The sequence below is a fragment of the Stigmatopora argus genome, chromosome 13 (assembly GCF_051989625.1).
Source record: "Stigmatopora argus isolate UIUO_Sarg chromosome 13, RoL_Sarg_1.0, whole genome shotgun sequence".
NCBI lineage: Eukaryota > Metazoa > Chordata > Actinopteri > Syngnathiformes > Syngnathidae > Stigmatopora > Stigmatopora argus.
In genome coordinates, this window is record NC_135399.1 from 4658398 (window position 1) to 4683826 (window position 25429).

General features: G+C 41.4%; 1 protein-coding gene across 5 annotated transcripts in view; it reads right to left on the reverse strand.

Moving 5' to 3' along the window:
- ankrd44 (ankyrin repeat domain 44) overlaps positions 1–25429 on the reverse strand; it is a 54124-nt gene that overhangs the window by 3567 nt on the left and 25128 nt on the right. For all 5 annotated transcript variants that reach the window (XM_077616964.1, XM_077616961.1, XM_077616962.1 and 2 more), the window contains 13 exons: positions 24404–24472; positions 20857–20997; positions 18908–18973; positions 17475–17586; positions 17333–17404; positions 13412–13613; positions 13252–13339; positions 10677–10794; positions 7762–7984; positions 7595–7682; positions 6195–6278; positions 3806–3951; positions 3652–3734 (listed from right to left, as the gene is read on the reverse strand). In XM_077616964.1, coding sequence (XP_077473090.1) covers positions 3652–3734; positions 3806–3951; positions 6195–6278; positions 7595–7682; positions 7762–7984; positions 10677–10794; positions 13252–13339; positions 13412–13613; positions 17333–17404; positions 17475–17586; positions 18908–18973; positions 20857–20997; positions 24404–24472 — 1492 coding nt within the window. The remainder of the gene's footprint in view (positions 1–3651; positions 3735–3805; positions 3952–6194; positions 6279–7594; positions 7683–7761; positions 7985–10676; positions 10795–13251; positions 13340–13411; positions 13614–17332; positions 17405–17474; positions 17587–18907; positions 18974–20856; positions 20998–24403; positions 24473–25429) is intronic.

Sequence of the window (25429 nt, forward strand, 5' to 3'; positions counted from 1 at the left end):
CATACCTCCAGGAATTATGGCTACATCTGTTCTGGCTTCTTTTAAGATGTCCTTCACACACTGCATGCGGTGACACCTGAATGCATCAAAAACTAACAGTTGTCTTTGTGTTGAAGGTCTTGCACTCCCTACTGTTCTTATCCAGTCCTTGGTGAGATGTTCATCCATCCAACCCTTCTCCTGGCAGCGGACGATGACACCAGATGGCCACACAACATCCTTCGGAAGGGTCTTGCGCTTGAAGATGACATATGGTTTCATCTTGGAGCCATCCCCGTATGCACCAAGCATCACAGTGAAGCGAGATTTTTCATTTCCTGTAGACTTGATGGTGACTGACTTTACACCCTTAAAATCCACAGTCAGTGAGTTCGGCAGATCAAAAGTCAGTGGGGTTTTATCAGCGTTTCCTATATTCCGAAGTGCATAGTGGTGCTTCTTCCTCATCTTGATTATGAACCGCTGATACTCCATCAGTTTATGTTCGTAGTCCTCCGGCATCCTTTGGGCAATTGACGTTCTCTTTCTTACAGATAGGTCGTGCCGTTGCATAAACTTATAGCACCAACATGCAGACGATTTGAAGCCGGGATCCTTGTTGGTTTTTTTCATGATTTTCAGGGCGAGGATACGCAGCTCGACTGTGTTGATGGCACACCCTGCAGCTCTTCTCTCAGCAATCGTTTTAAGAAGTTCTTTCTCTAACTCTGGGAACATTGCTTTTCTTCCACGTCCTGATGCTTTTGCTGTTAATTTTTCTTTCAATAATGAGTCTTTCTTCTTCCTCCAACCACGGATGTTAGCTTCACTAATATCGAATTTTCTTCCACCTTCTCTGTTGCCCAATTCCTCTGCCACTTTGATGACTTTTCTTTTGAACGCTGCGGTATAACTTGCTCGTTTTGATGCCATGTTGCTTGTACAATGTCCAAAACTGAACTGAGAGAGGGTGAACTGAGACGAGTACGAGGCTAGAGGGGGGCAGTGGTGGTCTCGGCTTTCCGATTTTCGATTGGCTTTACGAGATGACGTAAAATCCGTGCGTCAAAGTGAGTTTGACAATGCTTTTTTCGATCGAAAATTTGTAATTTATTTTAGTTATTGATTATAACACGCACCCCATCTATTGGAATTAATTATATAGCAAAAATCTGCGTGTTATATTCGAGAAAATACGGTAAGTTTAAGTTTGTTCTACCCTGGAGCACAAAAGGTCAACTGATATCTAGTATGGTATGTAGTAATAATAAGGGCGGTCCTACTTCGCGGTTTTTCGATTATCACAGCCATCCATGTATGGTCTACATTATCTGCGATAAATGAAGGATTAGTGGATTTAGTTTTGGGGAACTCTTGTTATAGTATACAGTGGTACCTTTTAGATATGAGCTTAATGCGTTCCGGGACTGAGCTCGTATGTCGATTTACTCGTACCTCAAATCAAAGTTTCTCATAGAAATGAACTAAAAACAAATTAATTTGTTACAACCCTCTGAAAAAAAACAGGATATTGGAATGGAAAAACATTTTTATTTGTTCTAATTCGCCATCTATTGACAGAGTAAAAAATAACTAGTGGTTATGATGTTTAATAGTATTAAAATTAGATGGATTTTGCGGGGGGAGAAAGGGAGGGAGAGAGAGCAAAAGAGCCTTTTTGCATGGCAACTCGCTCGTAACATAACAAACAATTTTAAATGAACTTGGATTACGATACATACACAAAAATACATTTAATCTAACCTTACACTGAACTTAATTCTAATTTTGTTTTAAACTTTTATACCTTCTCCCTGGTTGGCTCTATTTGCCCCGCCTCCACCATGACTTTCAGCTGCAGTTTTTAAAAGGAACCTATTGAGGTTTTTTTGCAAAATATTCCGAAACTGATGCACACAAATGTTATCACAATAGGATAACGCATGACCACTTGCCAACTTGAACTAGTACTCCTCGTATTGGCGAGCAAGCTCTGCCACGCGTACACCATTTTTACTGACTAACGGGAGGAAAAAAAACACGCAAAAAATGCAACGGTCCAGTGCTCGTAGAGACGTTTAAACGAGGGAGTTGCGGCGAGACAGTGCCCATTCTATTCTCGCGTCGGCCACACCTGGATGTATGCTCGTACAGTAATTACTCGACATACAAGTGCCCGACATAAGAGCAATTTGAGATATGAGTACAATTTTGAGCAAATGTTTATCTTGAGACACGAGACAAATTTTGATGTACGAGCATACAGCGGACGCGAGAGGCTGCTCATAAGAACATCATGGGCACTGTCTCTCTTCCTGCAACTCCCTCGTGAAATGTCTTTCTGGTCGCAACTCCCTCGTGTAATGTCTCTACGAGCACTGGGCGGAGTGTTGCATTTTTTTCAGTGTTTTTTCCCCTCGTTAGTCAGTGCATAATGGCGGAGCGAGAGGAGTATACTACTTCTCATTGGCAAGTATGCATGCATGTACATCTGTGTATGTATATGTATGTGTATGTACACATATGCGTATATGTGTATATGTATATGTATATATATATATATATATATATATATATATATATATATATTTCAGCAACACGCTTATTTATTTATATATTTATTCATGTATTTATCTATTTATTAACTTACTTATTACCTATCTATTTATGTCTAAAATGCCTTTCATATTTCTGCATCCTCACCCTCTTGCTACTGTGACAACAAAATTTCCCGACTACGCGATGAATAAAGTTATCCAATCTAATCCAAGTGCTCATGCGTTATCCTATTGTGAGGACATTTGTGTGCATACTTTTCAGAATATTTGAAGGGAAGACAAAAGCGAACAACCCTCGATAGGATCCTTTTAAAAACTGCATCTGAAAGTCAGGGTGGAGGCGGGGCAAATAGAGCCAACCCGGGAGAAGAAAGGTATAAAAATTTTAAACAAAATTAGAATTAAGTTTAGTGTAAGATTAGATAAAATTTATTTTTGAGTGTGTCTGCATCGTAATCCAAGTTCATTTAAATTTGTTTGTTATGTTACGAGCGCGTTGCCATGCAAAAAGTCTCTCTCTCTCTCTCCCCTCCGCAAAATCCGTCTCAACCACTAGTTATGTTACTCTGTTAATAGATGGCAAATTAGAACAAATAAAAAATGTTTTTACAATCCAATATCCTGTTTTTGGTGTTTTTTCAGAGGGTCGGAACAAATTAATTTGTTTTTAGTTCATTTCAATGGGAAACGTTCGTTTGAGAACGAGTAAATCGCCATACGAGCTCAGTCCCGGAACGCATTAAGCTCGTATCTCAAGGTACCACTGTATATCAAAATTTGTCTCGTATCTCAAGGTAAATATTTGCTGGAAATTTTACTCGTATCTCAAATTGTTTGTATGTCGGTGCACTCGTATGTCAAGGTATTACTGTAATGTATCCTTGACCTAATTTACAAGGTAGCCATGGGTCAATGAAAGCATTTGACATCTAGCATTGCGTTGATATCTCCTGAAAATATTTGTTCAGTGCTGATCTGATGCCAGTTAACATTTGTTTATCGAAAATTGACTTCGAAGTCAGCACGCTAACACTAATTGTGAAAGCTGACCTCTTAGCATTGGCCGATTTTGGGAGTCTCTATGCATAAAAGATGAGGAAGATTGGACACTTACATTTTTACAAGCTAGATGCAGCGCAGTGTTGGTATCTTTGTCGGTGTAATGGAGGCAGGTTGTGGCGCAGTTGAGTAGAACCTCTAGACCAGTACACACAAAATAAATCAGTAGTAAAATTGCGCTTTCATCAACACAAGTCAAATATGTGTACCGAGCGCGCCGACGCAGCCGTTCTCAGCCGCCATCATCAGCGCGGTGCGACCCGATTGGTCTGCAGCGTCAACCGGTGCGTCGTGTGAAAGGAGCACCTGGACACAGTCGACATGCCCTGAGAATGCCGCCGCATGGAGGGGTGTCCTGAAAGACAAATTGGGAGAAAAAAAACATTCCATCTTCAGTTTAACCTTGCTTAGAAACGGGAGAGACGGAAAGTTCCTTCCTAAGCAAAATTGGATCTGATTTGGGAGGGGGCAGCTGTCTCCAGTCTCATCAAAAGAGGCACATGTTGCAAGCTTCCAAGTTTAAGGAATAACTTAATAAACAGCTTTTACAGCTCATTTATGTCAGACAAAGCAGCCCGCTTCACACATATGTTCTCAACAGATAGCCTAGTGCGCTCATTAGAAGAGCTATGTCTCACGAACATTCATTCATTACTTTTCTGAAACATTTATCCTTAAGGTTTGCAGGGGGTGCTAGAGTCTATCCCAGCTATGGACAAATAGACTTAGGGACAGTTTTTTCCCCACAGCCATCAGGGCTCAGTACTTTCATTAGCATGACACACAATCCCTTCTGTGCAATAACAATGGGCAATATCTTAGATTGTGCAATATTTTAGAATTTACCTTGCCCGGACGTGACTTTTTAAATTACTTATTTATCGTTTTACTGGGGAAAACACACTTTGTGGAGTAACACCAGCAATTTCATTATAAACAGCTGTGTATAATGACAATAAAGGCTTTTGATTTGATTTGAGCTAACTGCACCAGGAGGGGACACACTGAATCGGTAGCCAACCAATCGCAGGGCACAAGGAGACGGACCACCATTCACGCTCACAGTCATACCTAGGGGCAATTTAGAGCAGGAGTGGACAAACTATTCCAGAAAGGGCCGCAGTGGGTGCGGGTTTTCGTTCGAAACTATAAGAGGCAACCTTTCCACCAATCTGGTATCGTAGAATTGCAATCGGTGGATTGTAGTCAGGTGCTTCTTGTTTTAGCAGAACCTCATTGGTTAAACTGTTTGTGTTGGATCGGTTGGAACAAAAACCTGCACCCAAAGCAGCCCTCGAGGACCGCTTTACCCACCCTTGATTTAGAGTGCTCAACCAGCCTACCTTGTATGTTTTTGGGATGTGGGAGGAAACTGGAGATAACCCACGTAAGCCCAGGGAGACCATACAAACTCCACAAAGTGATGACTGAACTGGGATCGAGACCCTTGACCCGGGAACTGTGAGGCCGACGCGGTAAGCACTCCCCCACACAAAGAGGGGTAGGATTAAAGAGATTGAGAACGTTAATATTTTCCACTCTGACGGACCAGCAGTAGGTAGCCCGGTGGTTGGGGACCACTGCTTCATAGTATCCTTCTGTTTAAGGATGGTACATATTGTCGAAGAACTTCTCTCGTATTGGCAAGCCAGCTCAGTCACGCGTACACCACTCATATTTTTCGATTACTTCATGCTTAATATGAATTGTCATCATACACTTTTTCTTCTCACTACCCTTCATTGCACCGGCTTGAAAAAAAACAACCTGTATGCCCAGTGCTCGTAAAGATCTTTACGTGAGGGAGATTTGGTGAGAAAGAAAGTGTGCTGTTATCATAAGCAGCCTCTTGCATACTCGGCCACCTGGCTGTCTCGTATGCTTGTATTTCAAATTTGTCTCGTATCTCAAGGCAAATATTTGCTTGGTATTTTCCTCGTATCTCAAATTTTTCGTATGTCAAGGTATTACTGTATGCTAAATTAATGTAAAATATGCTTCCAAGCTACGAAACCACTTCAGGACCCAATTTATTTTGCAAGTAGAGGTATCACTGTAAATATAAAAGTTATTGGGGACCCTAAGCAGAGAGCAACATTAATTTATAAAAAAAATAATTAAAATTAAAGCTTAGTAATAATAAAAATTTGAAACCTGAAGGCTTAGTAGTTCACTCGTCTGACTTAGGTGCGGGCTCGATTCCCGCTGGTGGCAGTATAATTGTGAGTGCAAATGGCCGTGTACCTCTCTCTGTGTGTTGACTGGCAACCAGTCTAGGGTGTAGTCTGCCCTTCGCCCCAAGTCAGCTGGGAAAGGCTCCAGCAATTACGAGGATGCGTGGTATGGAAGATTAATGAATAATGAAAATTAAAATTGATAACCACATTTCGAATGGGTCTTGGAGGCCACACTTGCTTCCAGATGTCAATATTGCGTCCATAAGGACTCCAGGTCTTTATGGGGTCTTTATTTTTTTTATAATTGACAAAAATAGTCACTTGCCCTCTAGAAGGTTTTGTAAACAAACAAAAACTACAAAATTGTAACTAATATGGTAACTACAAAGCTGCAAGCAAATGATTCGTAATACAAACACACCTGTCCTTGGCATCCTTGCAGCCGGCGATATCTGATCCCATTGCCTCCAGCAGTAAAGATGCACAGGCTTCATGGTCGTTCATACTGTTAAATGGAAAACGAGTTGACAGATGTCGAATTAATTCTTTTTTTGTGATTGTATCAACTCTTGCATTGCCTCACAAGTGTGTTGCTTGTACGTCTAAACGGCAACAGAGAATGATGACGATTGTATGGAGGGTGCAAGTTTTTGTAGAGTAAATGAGTCTGCGAGATTTAAGTTGTTCTCGTTTTTACGTTACGTTGGTTAAAGGGCATCAACTTTTGGCAAAGTAAAGTCTGTGAGAGCACATTGCTTTTCAAGCCATATTAGGAGATTTAAGAAATATTGAGAGTAAAAGTCATTCAATTATGAGATTAGGCGGCCCGGTGGCGTGAGTGGTTAAATTGTCGACTTCACAGGGTCCCGGGTTCAAATCCAGGTCACGTCTACCTGTGTGGCGTTTGCATGTTCTCCCCGAGCCAGCGTGGGTTTCCTCCGGGTACTCCGGTTTCCTCCCACCTTCCAAAAACATGCATGGTACTATGAAGACCCGAATAATTGTAGGCACTGGAATAATAGTAGGGAGTGGAAAATTCCAAATGAATTAATAATAGTAGGCACCGGAATAATAGTAGGCAGTGGAAAATTCCAAAAATTATGAATATTAGTAGGCACGAGATAATTAGTGTCTAAACAGATTCGATGCATCGAACTCTACCAGTGGCAATTGCACGTTCTTACTAGTACTACATACCTGTCAACTTATACGTTTTTCCCGTATTTTATACGTTTTTTGATCATTTCAAATTGTGCACGCCGTGTAACAACTTTTGTACGGGATTTTTTTTTTAAGTACGTTTTTTGTAAAACGGATCTCGTTTTACGCATTTCGGCTCTAATCCGGATCGTCTCGGTCACTGGTAGCAGACGAAAACGTCATCGTCAACTGCTAATATTGTCATGCTTTAAGCATGATATGCGCACACGCATTCCCCTTTCACACGAAACAGGAAATGATTAAATCATTTCCTGTTTCGTTATTTAAGCAGCTATGAGTCATAGCGCTTGGGTCCGAATACATTCACGGTCGCGTCACGACAACGCGGCGTGACCATAACACTTTTACGTGCACCCTATGTGAGTAAATATGTGCCGCGTTGCATTTGTACGGTTTTCTATTGCTTAATACGGGGAATTCCAATCATTAATACGGGGAGGAATTGGCCCAGGTTGACAGGTATGACATTGTAATTATGTATATTGCAACTCTACCAGTGCCAATGAAATTTTACTCGTATCTCGAAATGCTCGTATGTCGGGCGGGGTGCTCGTATGTCGAGGTACCACTGTAAATATTTTCCAACAGCAGTGCACTCACACAGCACAATGCAGCGGTGTGAACGGATTCCCGTCAATGCAGCGACAACCCTTCTGCTCCAGTAGAACCTCCACACAGCCCTCGTGACCTAAAAACACACGTTAAAATTCATTCACTGCCTTTGACAGTTATACATGTGAAATATCCATTTCGGTCTGAACAACAACCGTGGTAGCACGCCCAGTGCAGCGGGGTGTAACCGTGGTGATCTCGGAGTGGGGGCAGCGAGTCGGGTTCAGGGCAGGCTATGCCAAGCAGGTCACTCAGCCAGGAGGCGTGGCCTCTTGCCGCCGCCAGGTGGATGGCAGTGCGACCCTTTGCGTCACCCAGCAAAATAGACGCTTCCTGCTCCAGTAGACACTGCACGCATTCCTCCTGGCCACACAGCAACTGCAAAGGAAGAAATTGCAGCAACACCACAAAATGGGAAGTAATTGATACAATTTATCGACCAAATTTTGGAATCCAGGTAGTAAATGGGGGACCTGGGTTCAAATCCAGGTCAGTCCACCTGTGTGGAGATTGCATGTTCGTGGGTTTTCTCTCAAATGGAATTTACAATTTCAAATCCTAAAGTCTAATTCATCATCATAATGTTTACAATTTTTCAAAGTCTGATTGATCATCATCAGATTCACCAAACAATTGATTCCATTCTTCTTTAGCCCTCACTGGACAGACTCGTTTCCCTGGAGCAACTTTTTTTTACCCTATAAACTTGCCGAAGGCTTTTTGGAGAGGGCTGGCTTTTGTAAAAGAAGGTACCGTATTTTCACGACTATAAGGCGCACATAAAAGTCTTAAATTTTCTCCGAAATAGACAGGGCGCCTTATAATCCAGTGCGCTTTATATATGGACCAATAATAAAATTGTTATCACGATAAAATAAATCAGTCGATAGGGTACACCATGCTCTACAGCTCTCACAACTACGGCAAGCAGCCCCCGACTCTACTATTTTCCCGTAGAAAAAGTACTGCACAGTGACTGCTGGCATATAGAGTTCTTTTGTCAATACACCCAATGGATTGTGGCCTGGCGATCAGCATCAACACAGCTTTACGAAGCATGGACGCTAGCTACTATTTGCGAATGGATTGTGGCCTGGCGATCGGCATCAACACAGCTTTACGAAGCATAGACGCTAGCTACTAGCTAGTAACTATTTGCGAATGGATTGTGGCCTGGCGATCGGCATCAACACAGCTTTACGAAGCATGGACGCTAGCTACTAGCTAGCAACTATTTGCGAATGGATTGTGGCCTGGCGAGCGGCATCAACACAGCTTTACGAAGCATGGACGCTAGCTACTAGCTAGCTATTATTTGCGAATGGATTGTGGCCGCCTGGACGAACGTATAAAACTCAGAAAATGAGGACTTTGATGGATTTGTGGGTGATGATGACGTGAGTACATTGTAAAATGGCTAAATAAAGTACAACGGAACTCAGTTTTGCTTCCGTTGCCTTTTTAAAAACGTGTTTTTAGCGTGTGGGTGTAGCGTGCATGTTTAAGCTGGTGTTTTGCCATGCCTGGCCGCGTCTATAAAAACGGTGCATCCTTTGTGTTTAAAATACAGAAATAGCACTCGTTACTGACACTGCGGCTAAAAATACGATGCGCTGTACAGTCGTGAAAATACGGTAAATTATCGCCATCTGGCGGAAAAGACAGGTTCTACATCCCCCACTATACATAACGGCTGCGGAGGGGACTTTTTCACCGCCAGAGTGCAGTGTTTCACCAGGATTCATGTATAATGCGCACCCGAACTTTGCTTGTTTTTTGGTACAAAATTTTGCGCTTTATACTCGAAAAAATACGGCATGTAGTAATATTAGGGGTGATCCTACTACTACGGTTTTTCAATTATTGCGGCCATCTCTGGTCTATATAATCCGCAAAAAAACGAGGGATGTGTACACCATTTAGCCTAAATATTTGTTTTAAATCTCAAGTGCCTTAAATGTAATATTCCTCAAATCACTGAAGGCGACTGGCGAATTGTTCTCATGCCGCAGGAGCATCTTAAAACGTGCCAACGTACTCTTATTCAAAACAATTGCATAAGCGTCTAACCGAATAACACAATTAAGGTCAAAAAACAACTGCAACATCAATTGCATATCAGGTATTCAAAACATCAATTAAGGTCGGAAACCAAAAACAACTGCATAAGAATTTAAACAAGCAAGCCTCCATTCAGCAAAACAATTCGGTGAAACGAGCAACACTATTTTAAAACAATATGCGAGTATTTTTGGAAGTCGATTCAATTATCGCCATCTGCTGCGGAATCCAAGTCAAAGCAATTTAAGAGTCCTTCACAGATCTTCATTGCGAACGTGCGACTGGGTAAAGGGTTGAGGTTTTAATCCAGATCAACAGTCCTCGGATCCCGGGACTGGGTGAGCTGTCAAGTCAATAGTCCTCGGATCAGGGCAAAACAGTTTAAACGTCCTCAGAGCAGGCTGCAGGGGGAATTGTCCTTCGGTAACAATTATACTGAGCGTTTGTCTGCTTATAATGATTAATATTTCACATATACATATAATGATTAATATTCCACACATACATATAATGATTAATATTTCTTCGTTGTACACACATAATAGTACCCAAAATAACTCCAACATTCCCCCCTGTTATTATATCTGCCCGCATGTCTTCCTTTTATTAAAGTATATCTATTAATGAACTTATCATTTTGGTGAGGATATTACTCGGGTTATCTTAAATTAACGAAAGTCTCATCATCCGTAGAAGTTACTCGATGGCGATGCCAACCAAACACGACGACGTCTTGGAGGAGGGATTGTGTAATTTCTATAAATGTATGAACCTCCTCTCGCCTAACTCTTCTGTCAGTATCCTCATCTCCTTGACGGAATTTTGGGTGGGAAAGCCCGACATGTAAACTGAGGAGCGAGGACTTTGAGAAATGCAATTAGAGACATAAGAGAAACGGTAAAAGGATATGCATCTCCTTTTTAAAGCAGCTTTTTAAGCAGTTAAATGAATAATAAACTATGGATGGTTGACCTCCAAGCACTGAACAAGTGACATGCAGCTCACTCACCCCAAGGTGCAATGCGGTCATGCCGTGTTTGTCGGCCATATTGACGTCCACGTCCCGCTCAAGAAGGAGAGACACGGCGTCAACGTGACCACCTACCACAGCAAGCATCAGAGGTGTCCTGTAAACACAGACACAATGTGGGTCATTGCAAAGTTGGAGAAAATGTTGATATCATACACCCTTTAAATGTTAAAAATCCACATACAAAATACTTCAGCATGGAGTTTCTTAGCAAAGGTTCTTACTTTGCCTATGATCAAAACAAACGAGTAAAGAGGCCGGTGTAGCCCGCAGGAGGGTTCTTGCAAGTTTCAACAAGGGAAATTTAATGCCAAAAATATGGAAATTACCTGGCCAACCTCACATCAATTTAATATACTCTTAAAATGTCAGAACATTTTAAGGAGAATTTCACGCAATGCAGGACAATTTAAAATTTAAGGAATTTAAAGCGTACCTCAGCTGGAAAAGAAAAATGGTTCCTATTGAAAATGTGTACAGTAATATCTCGACATACGAGCAATTGTAGTTACGAGTAAAATTTTGAGCAAATATTTATCTTGAGATACGAGACAAATTTTGATATACGAGCATACAGCGGACGCGAGAGGCTGCTCATAAGAACATCATGGGCACTGTCTCTCCCCCCGCAACTCCCTCGTGTAATGTGTCTACGAGCACTGGGCGGAGCGTTGAATGGCGGAGCGATCGCTAATACGAGAGGAGTATATACAACTTCTCCCTGGCAAGTGGTCGTGCGTTATCCTATTGTGAGGACATTTGTGTGCATCATTTTGGAAATATTTTGAAGAGAAGACAAAAGCAAACAACCCTCGATAGGTTGCATCTGAAAGTCAGGGTGGAGGCGGGGCAAATAGAGCCAACCCGGGAGAAGAAAGGTATAAAAAAATAAGTTTAGTGTAAGGTTAGATTAAATTTATTTTTTGAGTGTGTCTGCATCGTAATCCAAGTTAATTTAAATTTGTTTGTTATGTTACGAGCGCGTTGCCGTGCAAAAGGTTTCCCTCCCTGTCCCTCGCTCTCTCCCCTCCGCGAAATCTGTCTAATTTTAATACTATTAAACACATTTTAGTACTATTAAACCACTAGTTATTTGTTACTTTGTTAATAGATGGCGAATTAGAACATATAAAATAAAAATTCCAATCCAATATCCTGTTTTTGGTATTTTTTTCAGATGGTTGGAACGAATTAATTTGTTTTTAGTTCATTCCTATGGGAAACGTTCATTTGAGTTACGAGTAAATCAACATACAAGATCAGTCCTGGAACGAATTAAGCTCGTATCTCGAGGTACCACTGTACCTTTTTAGTATAGTGGTGGCGTATTTATATTGGTACTTGATTTCGTGATCTTTCACATTTTAATTTGCATTCACTTCCTTTGGGTGAATTGGAGGCAGTTTATATCACACCAAGGACAAAATTTGAGGAATTTAAATTGCAACGTACTCCGCTTCTGGATGACCAATTTCAACCAGATGTGTGGACAACATTAGAGATAAGCACGCTTCATTCAATCTTGAACTAGTAAATCGAAAAATGCAGTTTTACTGTAGACACCACTGAAATTTGGCTGAAGTACCACGTATCGGAAAAACGGGTCTTTGTGAAATTGAATATGGGACAGCTGGCTCCAACTGTGACATATTCTGTTCCAAATCACCATTAAGGGTCAAATGTAAGTTCACTTTAGGGTGCGTCGTAGTGTATTTCCATTGGCATTAAATGTAATGGCCCCAAATGTAATACAGTCATACCTCTACTTACGAATGCCTCTAGGTACGAAATTTTCAGGTTACAAATTTTTTTATATGCAAATGTGTACCTCAGATACAAAAAAAGATCCAAGTTACAAAATCCCCCAAAAAGTAAATGCATTTCCTTCTCAGTTATTTCATTTTGAAAATATTGTCATGGATGCATTGATTCTCACTTTAGAACATCGCTACCCTCTACTGGGCTCTCATTTTATCGCTCATATAATGTTGCTCACGGTGGCCACTATGCCGCCTAAAGTGCACGAACCTCGGTTCCGGCAACTATACCACGACAATTGATTAAAAAGATAATAAAATACTGGATACAGGAAGTGAATTTAGGTTTCAGTGGATGTTTGATTTTGTTTGACATTTTGTAACTTGGTTTTTTTTTTCGTAATTTTTTAACAAAAGGTTTTCTATCGAGTGTATGTGGAAGCATTCGGAAGTAGAAGTACTACTACACATAATAGGATAAAAAGTAAATCAAGCCTTTCACAGTTTATTAACAGTTTTGATTAATAAGTAGAGGAAGAACGCTGCCTAAGGGTGTAGTGGTTCACTCGCCTGACTTCGGTGTGGGCAGGCACAAGCTCAATTTGCGCTGGTGGCAGTATGATTGTGAGTGCGAATGGTCGCCTGTCTCTGTGTTACCAAAGGCTGACTGGCGACCAGTCTAGGATGTAGTCTGGCTTTCGCCCTAAATCATCTGGGATAGACTCTGGCAACCCCCGCAACCGTCACAAGGTACGGAAGTTGAATAAAGGAATGAACTAAAAAAAAATATCACTCACTGTCCTTGAGAATCAGTGGTATCCGCAAGATCTGTGCCGTCCGATTCATCCAGTAGGAGGCGTAAACACGTCGTGTGACCATTCATCACTGGAGAGTGGCACTCATGTTAGCTAGCACAGATTCCACTAAACGACATCATCTCACAACATTGAGCCGCACCTGCTAGGTGTACAGAGTTGCGCCCGTGCTGAGGGTCACAAGTGCATGCCAACGCCCTCTGGCTGAGGAGGATGTGAACACAGTCTGCATGGCCCTGAAGAGCCGCCATGGCCAAGGGTGTGCGACCAGCTTCGTCCAACCGGTCCACTTCTTTTTCTCCCTGTAGCAAAACCTCAAGGGCCTGAGCATGGCCGTGGTATGCCTGCTTACAGAAAGCACAAAATAATTTTTGGGTGAATGCATTTACAATGTGTTTTTTACAAAGTTAAAATGGGTTGGGTAATTAAAATATTCACTCAAATAGGGCTACCACAATGAATCAAATAATCAAAAGCAAATTGAAGACAGTTTTAACAGCCAATTACCACATTTTCTCACATATAAGCCATATTTGTGACTAAAAAAATGATGACTGAATTAAGTGTACGGCTTATACAGACGCTCCCCTACTTACGACCATTCGAGTTACGAACAACGGTACATACGAACATGTCTGCAAATTGCGTTTATGTCGAAAAATGTTCGTAAGTTCAATTTTGTATTGCGCGCCTTTTTCCAAGTAGTGCTTCTTTCCGCCGCTAATACCGACGCCTGGCGCTGTGAGAGCTCAGCTCACCCAGCATCCACCTTCCTCTGCCCAGTTTGTTGCAATGCGGAAGTGCGTGAACGTGTCTCCAGTGCGCAAAGAACCTTTTTCATTTTTATCATTAAATATCTCGTGCATCCATTATTCAATATGGTTGGTGAAACGCGAAAGGTTTCTATTGAGGGAGGTGCAAGGAAGAGGCAAGCCATTTCATTTGAAATGAGTGGCAATAATAACAAAGCTTGATGCGCGTGAGAAAGTGGTGAGCGTTGCACGTGAATACAACTTGAATTGTTCGACCGTCAGTACCATTTATAAACATAAAGATCGAGCAGCAGGACCCAAATATTGAACGTTGCACAAAGTTTGCAAATCAATTGAATGATGCCATACAGTGCTACCGCATCATTTAGGATGAAAAAAAGAAAACTGCAATCGTCATTAGATAGCTTCTTTCGGCCAGTTTCTAGTAAATCTCTCGCTCTCTCTAATGTATGTATACAGTACTGTATGTATTCTCTCCATTTTATTAAATGTTTTTTTCAGTACAAACCAATGCGTGTTACTTATACAAGCCTTAAACATACAAATGCACTTATATAAACCTTCAATATACTTACATAGGCTTCAATATACTTATATAGGCCTTAAACATAAATTATAATACAAAATATAGCACTGAGCAACTTACGAACAAATTCAACTTATGAACAATCGCTCGGAACCTAACTCATTCGTAAGTAGGGGAGCGTCTGTATACGCAGAAGACTTACAACGTTGCTCTCTTTTTCACCAGTAGATGTTGGCAAATTAACATTTACTATTTGTTGGTTATTTTCTGTTTTGCAGTAAGAAAACAACCATTACTGGATGAATTAATTCCTTATGATATTGACCCTAATAATGTTCTTTTGATTCATACATTATCTCAGAAATACCACGAGCGATGATTTTTCTTGAGATTTTCCCTTCAAAGTAACACATTTGTCCTCCCTATTAAAACCATGAATATGGAGGTGAAAATTGTGAATCAGTGGACGGCTTTTACGAGAGAAAATACGGTAATCTGTGCTAAAATTTGTCATTGGCAATGTTGGCGAGTGCCCAGGGTGCAGGTGAGACCTCCAAAAACTTTTTCCCCCAATCATATATATTATTAGGTGTCTATATTATTATCCCTTATTTATACAATACTGTCTGCTACAATATGTAGTTGATGATTTGCATCGCAGAAGGCCAGGAAAGTAAAGTTTTAGGTTCAAGACCACCTCTGAGATTAATCCCTAGTTCAACTGACAGAAAAATTGTCCAATATTTTTTTGGGGCCGATATAATTTTGAGTGCCTGGGATTGACAGCAACATGTATGTATATTGTAAAAAAAAAGGTAAAAAGCTGCATTTTATCGCTACTTGGGTTATCTTTGTTAGGTTTGTATGGCGTCATAGAGGTTCACAGCGCCTGAATTCGGTGCGCCCAGGCGTGGGCACGATTACCGCTGGTGGCGGTATGATTGTGAGTGCGTACGGTCGTTTGTCTCTCTGTGTACCCTACTTCTGACTGGCGACCAGTCTAGGATGTAGTCTGCCTTTCGCCCGTAGTCAGCTGGGTTAGACTCCAGCAACCCTTTCAAGGATACGTGGTATGGAAGATGAATGAATGTATGGCATCAATCGCTGTCAGTGCAAGCCAATGAGTTAACAGTAAATACTATTCTCTTTTTTAATCTTTTTGTTATCCCTCACTTTTTTTCCAAAGTGCAAAACAAAAAATATATTTTTAAAAACTTCAACATATTATACAAGATACCACCATAGTTATGCTTTCACTGCTTTGACCTGAATACAGTAAAGAAAATACAGTGATACCTCAACATACGAGTGTCCCGACATACGAGCAATTTGACATACGAATAAAATTTTGAGCAAATATTTATCTTGAGATACGAGACAAATTTTGATATACGAGCAGACAGCGGACACGAGAGGCTGTTCATAAGAACATCATGGGCACTGTCTCTCTCCCCGCAACTCCCTCGTGTAATGTCTCTGTGGTCGCAACTCCCTCGTGTAATGTCTCTGCGAGCACTGGGCGGAGCGTTGCATTTTTTCTGTGTTTTTTTTCCCGTCAGTGTGAATGGCGTATATACTACTTCTCGTTGGCAAGTGGCCGTGCGTTTTCCTATTGTGAGGACATTTGTGTGCATCATTTTGGGAATATTTTGAAGGGAAGACAAAGGCAAATAACCCTCGATAGGTTGCATCTGAAAGTCAGGGTGGAGGCGGGGCCAATAGAGCCAACCCGGGAGAAGAAAAGTATTTAAAAAAATCTAAAAAATTAGAATTAAGTTTAGTGCAAGGTTAGATTAAACTTATTTTTGAGTGTCTGCATCGTAATCCAAGTTCATTTAAAATTTATGTTATGTTACGAGCACGTTGCCGTGCAAAAAGTCCCCCCTCTTCCGCCCCTCTCTCTGTCCGTCTCTCTCTCCCCTCCGCAAAATCTGTCTAATTTTAGTAATATTAAACACATTTTAGTACTATTAAATCACTAGTTATGTTACTTTGTTAATAGTTGGCGAATTAGAACAAATAAAAATGTTTTTCCAATCCAATGTCCTGTTTGGGGTGTTTTTTCAGAGGGTTGGAACAAATTAATTTGTTTTTACTTCATTTCTATGGGAAACGTTCTTTTGAGTTACGAGTACATTGACATATGAGCTCAGTCCCAGAACGAATTAAGCTCGTATCTCGAGGTACCACTGTACGCGGGAATTCCCCCAAACATCTGCCAAATTATGATTATGCAGTGGTTCACTTTATTATAATACTAAGAATTAACTCATATTATTGCTGAATATAAATGTTGAGGCGCAAAAGATAAAACAGGAATTGTTTGCGTTGAACAAGATGTGAGCTCTTTGTGTACTCCGCTGTATTCTTTTCTTAATTTTTAAGTTTCTTTTATATATTTCATAGTTTTATGCTTTTTAGCGGGAAGTAGAAATTGGTAGGGATTAATCATTACCAATTGAAGAGGAAATCATTTTTATTCACTTATTAAGTAAAGAAGGGTGAATAAACACAAAACGAAGTAAAAATGATGTTTCATTTTATGAGACTGGAAAACGGAAAAATGAATATTTCTCAGGACGTAATCAGCAGGTGCTTTATACTAAGTCATTTTTATCTAACAAAAAAAATGAAAAGGAAGTATTTTTTCTTGAGCAGGAAATGACTGATGTTAAACTGTAATAATTTCTCAAAAATGTCAAATAAGTCAGTCAGGTGACTATGGAGACAGGAAGTCAGTCACCCTGAATGCATTTAGACTTACAGCGAGGTGCAGGGGGCTCCTGGCATTGGGGGATTCCAGGTCGTCCTGGTAACCATCGTCTCTGTCCAGTAGCTGAAAAGTCACATGTTGTGATTATCTTAAGTGTCCAACTGCACACGTACGTGTACATGCGTGTACTGACCAGCTCCAAGCAGTGTTTGTGTCCATAAGCTGCAGCATAGTGAACTGGACTGTATCCTTGCTTGTCTTTAAGTGAGGCCGTCGCCCCACTCTCAAGCAGGAACCCCAAACATCTGAAAAACACCAGATTGTCAATGAGGGGGTTATTGGTGCTTGATGGTGTCCCCTTTTTCTAGTGAAAAGAATCTTTCGACTGGTGCCGCTTGAGAGTTGAGTGGCGCTAGTTTTTTTGCTCTATAAAAGGAATGTCTATGTTGTTGGACTTTCTGGAAAAGGCATGCATATTTTTTATTTTTAAAAATGATGCTTATTTTTTTAGGTGGCCTGCCAGCGTGTGCGGTCGATTGGTCGCCGGTCTTTTGGTCGCCGGTCTTTTGGTCGCCGGTCTTTTGGTCGCGGTCTTTTGGTCGCCCGGACCGCGACAACGGGCGACCAAAAGACCGGCGACCAAAAGACCGACGACCAAAAGACCGGCGACAAAACAAGGTAAAACAACACAGTCTACGCATCAATAAAAGCCAACAATGGCCATGACCAGTTTCACTGAGCCGACGTGTGAGTGTATAAGAGTTTGTATGTACATGAGTTGTCCCCTTAGGAAGGTACGTCCGTCAGGGTCTTAGCAAGTTCTCCAACAAAAAACAATAAAAGTCTGGGAAATTTGGAGCTTTTCTTTAGCCTAATAATTACTAGGGCATTAAGTATGACTAAATAGTAATTCGCAGTTTGTATTTAGGGAATTTGAGCAACGATTTAAATGGTAATTATCATTAACCTTCCGGGCGACCAAAAGACCGGCGACCAAAAGACCGGCGACCAAAAGACCGGCGACCAAAAGACCGGCGACCAAAAGACCGGCGACCAAAAGACCGGCGACCAATCGACCGTGTACCGCCTGCCAGTAGCACGTCGGCCTCACAGTTCTAGGGTTGAGGGTTCGATCCCAGGTCGGTCCTCACTGTATGGAGTTTGCATGTTCTCCCCGGGTTAGCGTGGGTTTTCTCCAGGTACCCCAGTTTCCTTTCACATCCCAAAAGCATGCATGGTAGCCTGGTTGAGCACTCTAATTTACCACCTATAAAGGGGTGAGGGTGAATGGTTGTCTGTCTCCTTGAACCCTGTGATTGACTGGCAACCGATTCAGGCTCCAGCACCCCCGACGACCTTGTCAAGATAAGCCGTTCAGAAAATGAATGAATGAATACTTTTTTGTGTACTGTCATCCTTCACCACATTTGCGGCTTCAGTGCATTGGGGTTTAAGTAAAAAAATAATAATAATTTAAAAAAACACCAACAACATTAACTAGAGATGGAACCCTTGATTTCAGAACTGTGAGGCGGAAGCGCTAACCATTCCGCAACACATATACATATATTTATTTTTTTCTTATGCACTGTCATGTTCTATGCACATTTCAGGACAAGGACTCACTGCGCTGCCTCTTTCTCCCTCTCTGCCTGGACTCCTTCACTGTCAGGTTCCAGCTCAACACGTCGCCTGAAAGACACGTTTCACATTGGATTGGATTGGATAACTTTATTCATCCCGTATTCAGGAAATTTCGTTGTCACAGTAGCAAGAGGGTGAGGATGCAGAAATAGGAAAGGCATTTTAGACATAAATAGATAGGTAATAAGTAAGTTAATAAATAAATACATGAATAAATATATAAATAAATAAGCGGGTTGAAGTATATATATATATATATATATATATATATATATATATATATATATATACACACATATACATACACACACATTTATAAGCACATATATACATACATACACATAGATGTACATGCATGCATACGGTAGGTCTTAACACTCAGCCATTTTTTTGTTAAAGAGCCTGACAGCTGAGATATTAATTTCACAATACTTACTCATGCAACATGGATGCATAATATATTTATTAACTTGGTTGTAGGCGGCCTAGTAGACCAGTGGTTAGCATGTCGGCTTCAGAGTTCTAAGATAAGGTTTAATCCCAGGTACAGATATTCTTGTGTGGAGTTTGCATGTTCTCGGGCTTGCGTGGCTCTTCTCTGGATACTCCAGTTTCCTCCCACATCCCAAAATCATGCCTGGTAGGCATGGTATTCTCTAATTTGCCCCTATGTATGGGTGTGTGAATGGTTGTCTGTCTCTTTTTGCAGATGACTGGCAACTACTTGAGTGTCTCCCCCACCTGCAATGTTCCCTCTAATTTTTCATGTGTCTGGACATAAAGACAACCTCCCTGAGCAAACTGAGGACCACTGTAAGTAACATCAGAAGTGCTTGCTATTAGCAGGGGGATTTCTACTAGCCAGAAATGATCTAGTCATAATAAAATTGAATGATTAATATCCATAAATAAATCATCTTATTGCCCGCCTGGTGCTAATAGTTGGCTGGGATAGGCTCCAGCACCCAAGGCCAGGAGCGGGGTAGCGGAGCTGAGGGTGGAATTTCCCAGAAATGTTTCAAAGTGCAAGCTCCGGGCAACATTAAGGGAGAGGCGGTCACTCTTATTCTGAAAATAGAGCTCTCTGGGCGGGTACGACAGCTGGGCGGCGCAGAAGAGCGAAGTGAAAGTTTATTTTTTCCCAAAACGATGACGCCAGTAAAGATGAAGAATGTGGTCTTAGTACTGTGAGAAATTTGGAAGAAATTTTCAATATGGCTAACAGTTTGAAACAGTGTCCCAGAGGTTGATGGCAACATGGTCACAGCCATCGAGTATGGCAATCATCCTGACGGTGTCATGTCTTTGTACAAAACCATATTTGTACAAAAAAGAAACTGTGTTACGACTCCCCATTTTCTTTGTGCGCCAAAACGGTCACAATGTCATCCTGCTGACCAGATGACACCTGTCGAATCTGAAGAAATTGACCTGACTTGGAATAAATCTCTCAATAACCTGCACACTAAATCATCATCATCTTCACTTCACCTTAATCATACTGCACATGTCTCTCATTGTCATTTTTTGGATTAAGAATAAGCAGAGAAGAGCTATTCTTAGAGGTATTTACGCATCTATATAATTGTGTAACGTTTAATATCTACACTTCTTTATTTTGTATGGACGCGAAAATATGTCATTTACGTACATATTTTCGCGTGGTATGGTAGAAATAATAGAGATGATCCTACTTTGCAGTTTTTCGATTATCACAGCCATGTCTGGTCAACATTACCTGCGAAATTTGAGGGAATACTGTACAGTGTTATATTTGGTTGTATGATGGCTGTCAATCCATCCATGCATTTTCAACACCACTTGTAACAAAATCATTTTCTTTTCATGACCCCAACAAGTCTTTTGTGATTTCTTGGATTTGTGCAGTGCAAGCAGAAAAAAACTGATGAAACTTCAAGTTGCCCTATTACCTTCTGTCCAGATCTGAAGCCGCAGCATAGTGCAGTGCAGAGCGCCCCCACTTGTCAGTGGCATTGATGGCAGTTCCGCAAGCCACCAGCGTCTCTAGACACTGATAGTGTCGGCTGGCAGCAGCATAGTGCAGCGAAGTCCTAAAGAAAACAAGAGGGCTAACTAGGGTGGACATCATTCAGTAAAGCACAAAAATTATCCAAGGCTCAAACTACCAAAATATAAGAACTACCAAACTACTCTGACTGCGTGATGGCCATCCATAAACACTAAGCATATGATAAGGATTTTCATCAGTTTCTGTTTTTATGTTGACTTACGTTTCCCAAAAAAGAACATACTCAATGTCCTAGGCAATGTTCCCTCTAATTTTTTGTTTGTTTGGGCAGAAAGACAACCTCCCTAAGCACACTGAGTACTGGTGTGAGCAACATCATCATTGCTCGCTATGGGCACACACCAGTATCACACCTGCCATAAGCAGGTACGTGTCTACTAAACATAAATGATTTAGTAATAATAAAATGTAATGATTAATATCTATGAATGGGCAGCCCGGCGGATAAGTGGTTCGCGCGTCGGCCTCACAGCTAGAAAAAAATATATGTATTGGGATTTTATTTTGTGCCCTCCATATGATTTGCTGTGCGCAGAGAAGACGAGAGTAGTGCGCAATTGCGCACGCGCGCAGCTTAGAGGGAACATTGGTCCTAGGCAATGTTCCCTCTAATTTTTCGTTGGTCTGAGCAGAAAGTCAACCTCCCTGAGCGCACCGAGTACCAGTGTGAGCGACATCATCGGTACTCGGATGATTCGCCTAAAGACGTTTCGCCGACGGACGTTTGACAGACGGGCAGGTCGCCGAATGAACGTTCGGCGGAACGTCCATTCGGCGACCTGTCCGTCTGTCAAACGTCCGTCGGCGAAATGTCTTTAGGCGAATCATCCGGTCACGACATCATCATTGCTCGCTATGGGCACACCAGTATCACACCTGCCACAAGCAGGTGCATGTCAATGTTCCCTCTAATTTTTCATGTAAAACATGCTGTAAAACACGAAAAACATAAGTGGACAGAGCTACTGCCACTGGCTGCCGCTTAAACGGCGCCATCATGGGGAAAGGGGTAAAAAAAATATATATATATATATATAAATAAAAAATTCCGATTTTTTTTTTTTTACTGCGCGCCATATGATTGCTGCTGCGCAGAGAAGACGAGAGTAGTGCGCAATTGCGCACGCGCGCAGCTTAGAGGGAACACTGGTCCTAGGGCATAATCACACCTGCCCTGTTAGGTGCGGATCAAACCTGAAAACCTTGTGCTCCACACCTTTTGGGCAGCTGTGACTAGAAACCTGCGAACTCAGGTGCGAACCAAACAGATGAACAGAGACCTTACTGGTCTCGGTCCGCTTGGCCACAAAACGTGGTTTGGGTGGTTTAGACCAAAGCTGAAATCACACACTTACTTACACGTAACAGTGTTCTGTAGCCACAAACATTATGGGAAATATTGTTTGGTTAGCTATACGTTGGCGAACAAGACTCAGGCTTCAATATGAAGTGATAAGGAGACGGAATGTCTCCTAGGTATTTGTGCACAAAATAGACATTATATCAATGCCCATTGATTTGCCAAAAGTCCCGCAAATTTGTAGTTGAATGAACCATATCAATATGAGCATAAGTGCTGCACGCTGGTGCTCCATGATTGTTTACTTCCGTAATTTACAGTGTTACCCCGCCTTGACCATTTTGTGCAAGGATTGAATGATGACTGCATAAGCATAGGTTTGTTGTCAAATCCTGGGTTGCTTGCAAAAATTGCAATGTGAAAAAGACTTGTTAGCTACTACAGTGGTACCTCGACATACGAGCACGCCGACATACGAGCATTTCGAGATACGAGTAAAATTTCGAGCAAATAATTATCTCTAGATACGAGACAAATTTTGAGATACGAGAAAGCCAGGTGGCCAAGACATGAGAGGCTGTTTATGATTTTAGCGCACTGTCTCTTTTGCTGCATCTCTTTCGTGTATATACGAGCTCTCGTAGATATCTACGAGCGGAGCGTTGCATTTTTTCAGTGTTTTTTTTTTTCGTCACTCAGCGCGAATGGCGGAGCGATCGCTAATACGAGCAGTATATATTACTTCTCGTTGGCTGCTCGTAAGAACATCAGGGGCACTGGCTCTCTCCCCGCAACTCCCTTTTGGTGATGTCTCTGCGAGCACTGGACGGAGCGTTGCATTTTTTCAGTGTTTTTCCCCCTTAGCCTGTTAGCTCCCGTTGGTAGAGCGATCGCTAATACAAGACTAGCCCATCGATAGTGAAAATCAGGGTGGAGGCGGGGCAAATACAGCCAACCCGGCCGGTATCAAACTTAAATACAAAATTAGAATTAAGTTTAGTGTAAGGTTAGATTAAACATATTTTTGAGTGTGTCTGCATCGTAATCCAAGTTCATTTAAATTTGGTAATGTTATGAAACAAGCGTGTTGTCGTGCAAAAAGAGAAGGAATTAACGTCCCCCCCCTCTCCGCCCCCCTCTCTCTGTCCGTCTCTCTCTCTCCCCCTTCGAAATCCGTATAATTTTAGTACTATTAAACACATTTTAGTAATATTAAACCACTAGTTATGTGTTACTTTGTTAATAGATGGCGAATTAGAACAAATGAAGAAAAAAATTCCAATCTAATATCCTGTTTTTGGTGTTTTTTCAGAGGGTTGGAACGAATTAATTTGTTTTTAGTTCATTTCAATGGGAAACGTTCGTTCGAGTTACGAGAATATCGACATACGAGCTCAGTCCCGGAACGAATTAAGCTCGTATCTCGAGGTACCACTGTACTAACCAAAACAACATTTCCTATAATGCCTGTGTTCTACAGAACGCTGTTACATTCAAATAGGTGTGGGATTTCAGCTTTGGTCCGAACCACGGTGCGGATGCTTTCACACACAAGACGAACCTGAACCACTGTCTGTTTGGAAGCGAACCGAGACCACCTCTACAGTGAGATCTTTGGTGCACAAAATTTTGCTGGTTTGTTTTCACACCAACTTTTTAGGTTTTGTCTGGACAAAACAGGGCACACAGAAATTTCTGTGTCCAAGGCCAAGACTGGCAGTCAGAACCCAATTTACTAGATTGAATCTTAATTGATTGAAACCACATACGGGAGGTAATTTCATATCAGATGTGGACAAGATGGTCTTCAGTCTGAAGAACTCAGATGGGTTTTGACAAGGTGCCCATTACGTAGATCGCCAAGGAACTGTCAGTAGATTGCATGACAATAACGATTCCTCCCCTCTCTCAATTTCCTTAGCTAGGCTCTTATGAATGTGTGTCCACAGTAAGCTTTAGCATGAATCAAGAGTGGATTTTCACCCCCGTTCCCTGCCGCTTTCATACATGTTGTCTAATGCGTGTTATACTAAAATAAATACGGTAATGTCTCTTCTAGAGGTAGCATAATACCCAACAATCCAAAATAAACCATAACATGCGTAACCACTATTCCAACATTTCCAACCTGCCGCAGTTGTCCCTCCTGTTGTGATCGCCGCCACTCGTCAGGAGTAGCTTGACACACTCCACGTTGCTGTACAGTGCACATGCAAACAAACAAAAACAAGCACCAGTTATGCATGAGATAACAAATCAATACAACATTTACTATATTTTATGGACGTTAACGTTTATGGACTTTAATATTCAAACATGGGCGCTCTGATTCGTGTAACACATTGTCTTGTGTCGCATCTGTTACAGAAGTAAATAGTGTACTTCGGGAGTGCTCTGTCGTCCTGGTTTTATTACAGTTTTTGAGGATTTTATGCAGCATGTTTTAGCCTGATAACTGTGTGCGGGGATGAGGAAGCAAAAGGTATTTTTTGCACATTTGTCGGCCATATTTTGTTCACCTCTGTTGTTTGTTTTGTCGTATAGTGGTGAGGTGGTTAATTTTAAGTATAGTTTGGATGCGTAAAGATCTGAAAAGATGAGAATTTGATTGTTCATACCGATGAAAATATGTGTCGCATATGCAAACAGAATTGACCTGTGATGTAAACACAAAAATCATATTTTTTCCCCCTATAGTTTGGCTGGGCCTGTAACTAACACTCAGGTACGTGTCATGTTTTTGGGGGGGTTTAAAGACTAGAAAGCAGCATAGAAACAATGAGACACTCACACCCATTACAATGCCATTGACAATTGTATACTTTCACGTATGCGGCTCTTAAAAACTAATTTAAAACTCTTTAGACTTTGTCTATCCTTTGTATAAATCCAATCAATTTAAATAGGGAGTGCTGTAAGCGAATGAATATTTATTCATTCGCTGCCACCCCTCTTAGTTCAAAGTGACTTCATTATTATTACCATCAGTGCCAGCCAAATGAGATCCTAATTAGGCTTCCTTTCTTAGCTGTCTTGGCCCCAACGCCAAGAAATCTCCAAACAGAAGGTGGTGTTACACCCAGAATGAGTTGCGGACTTTGGCTGTCCACTGCTATGCTATCCATAGCCTTTCTATTCTGTTATGTCTGTCATT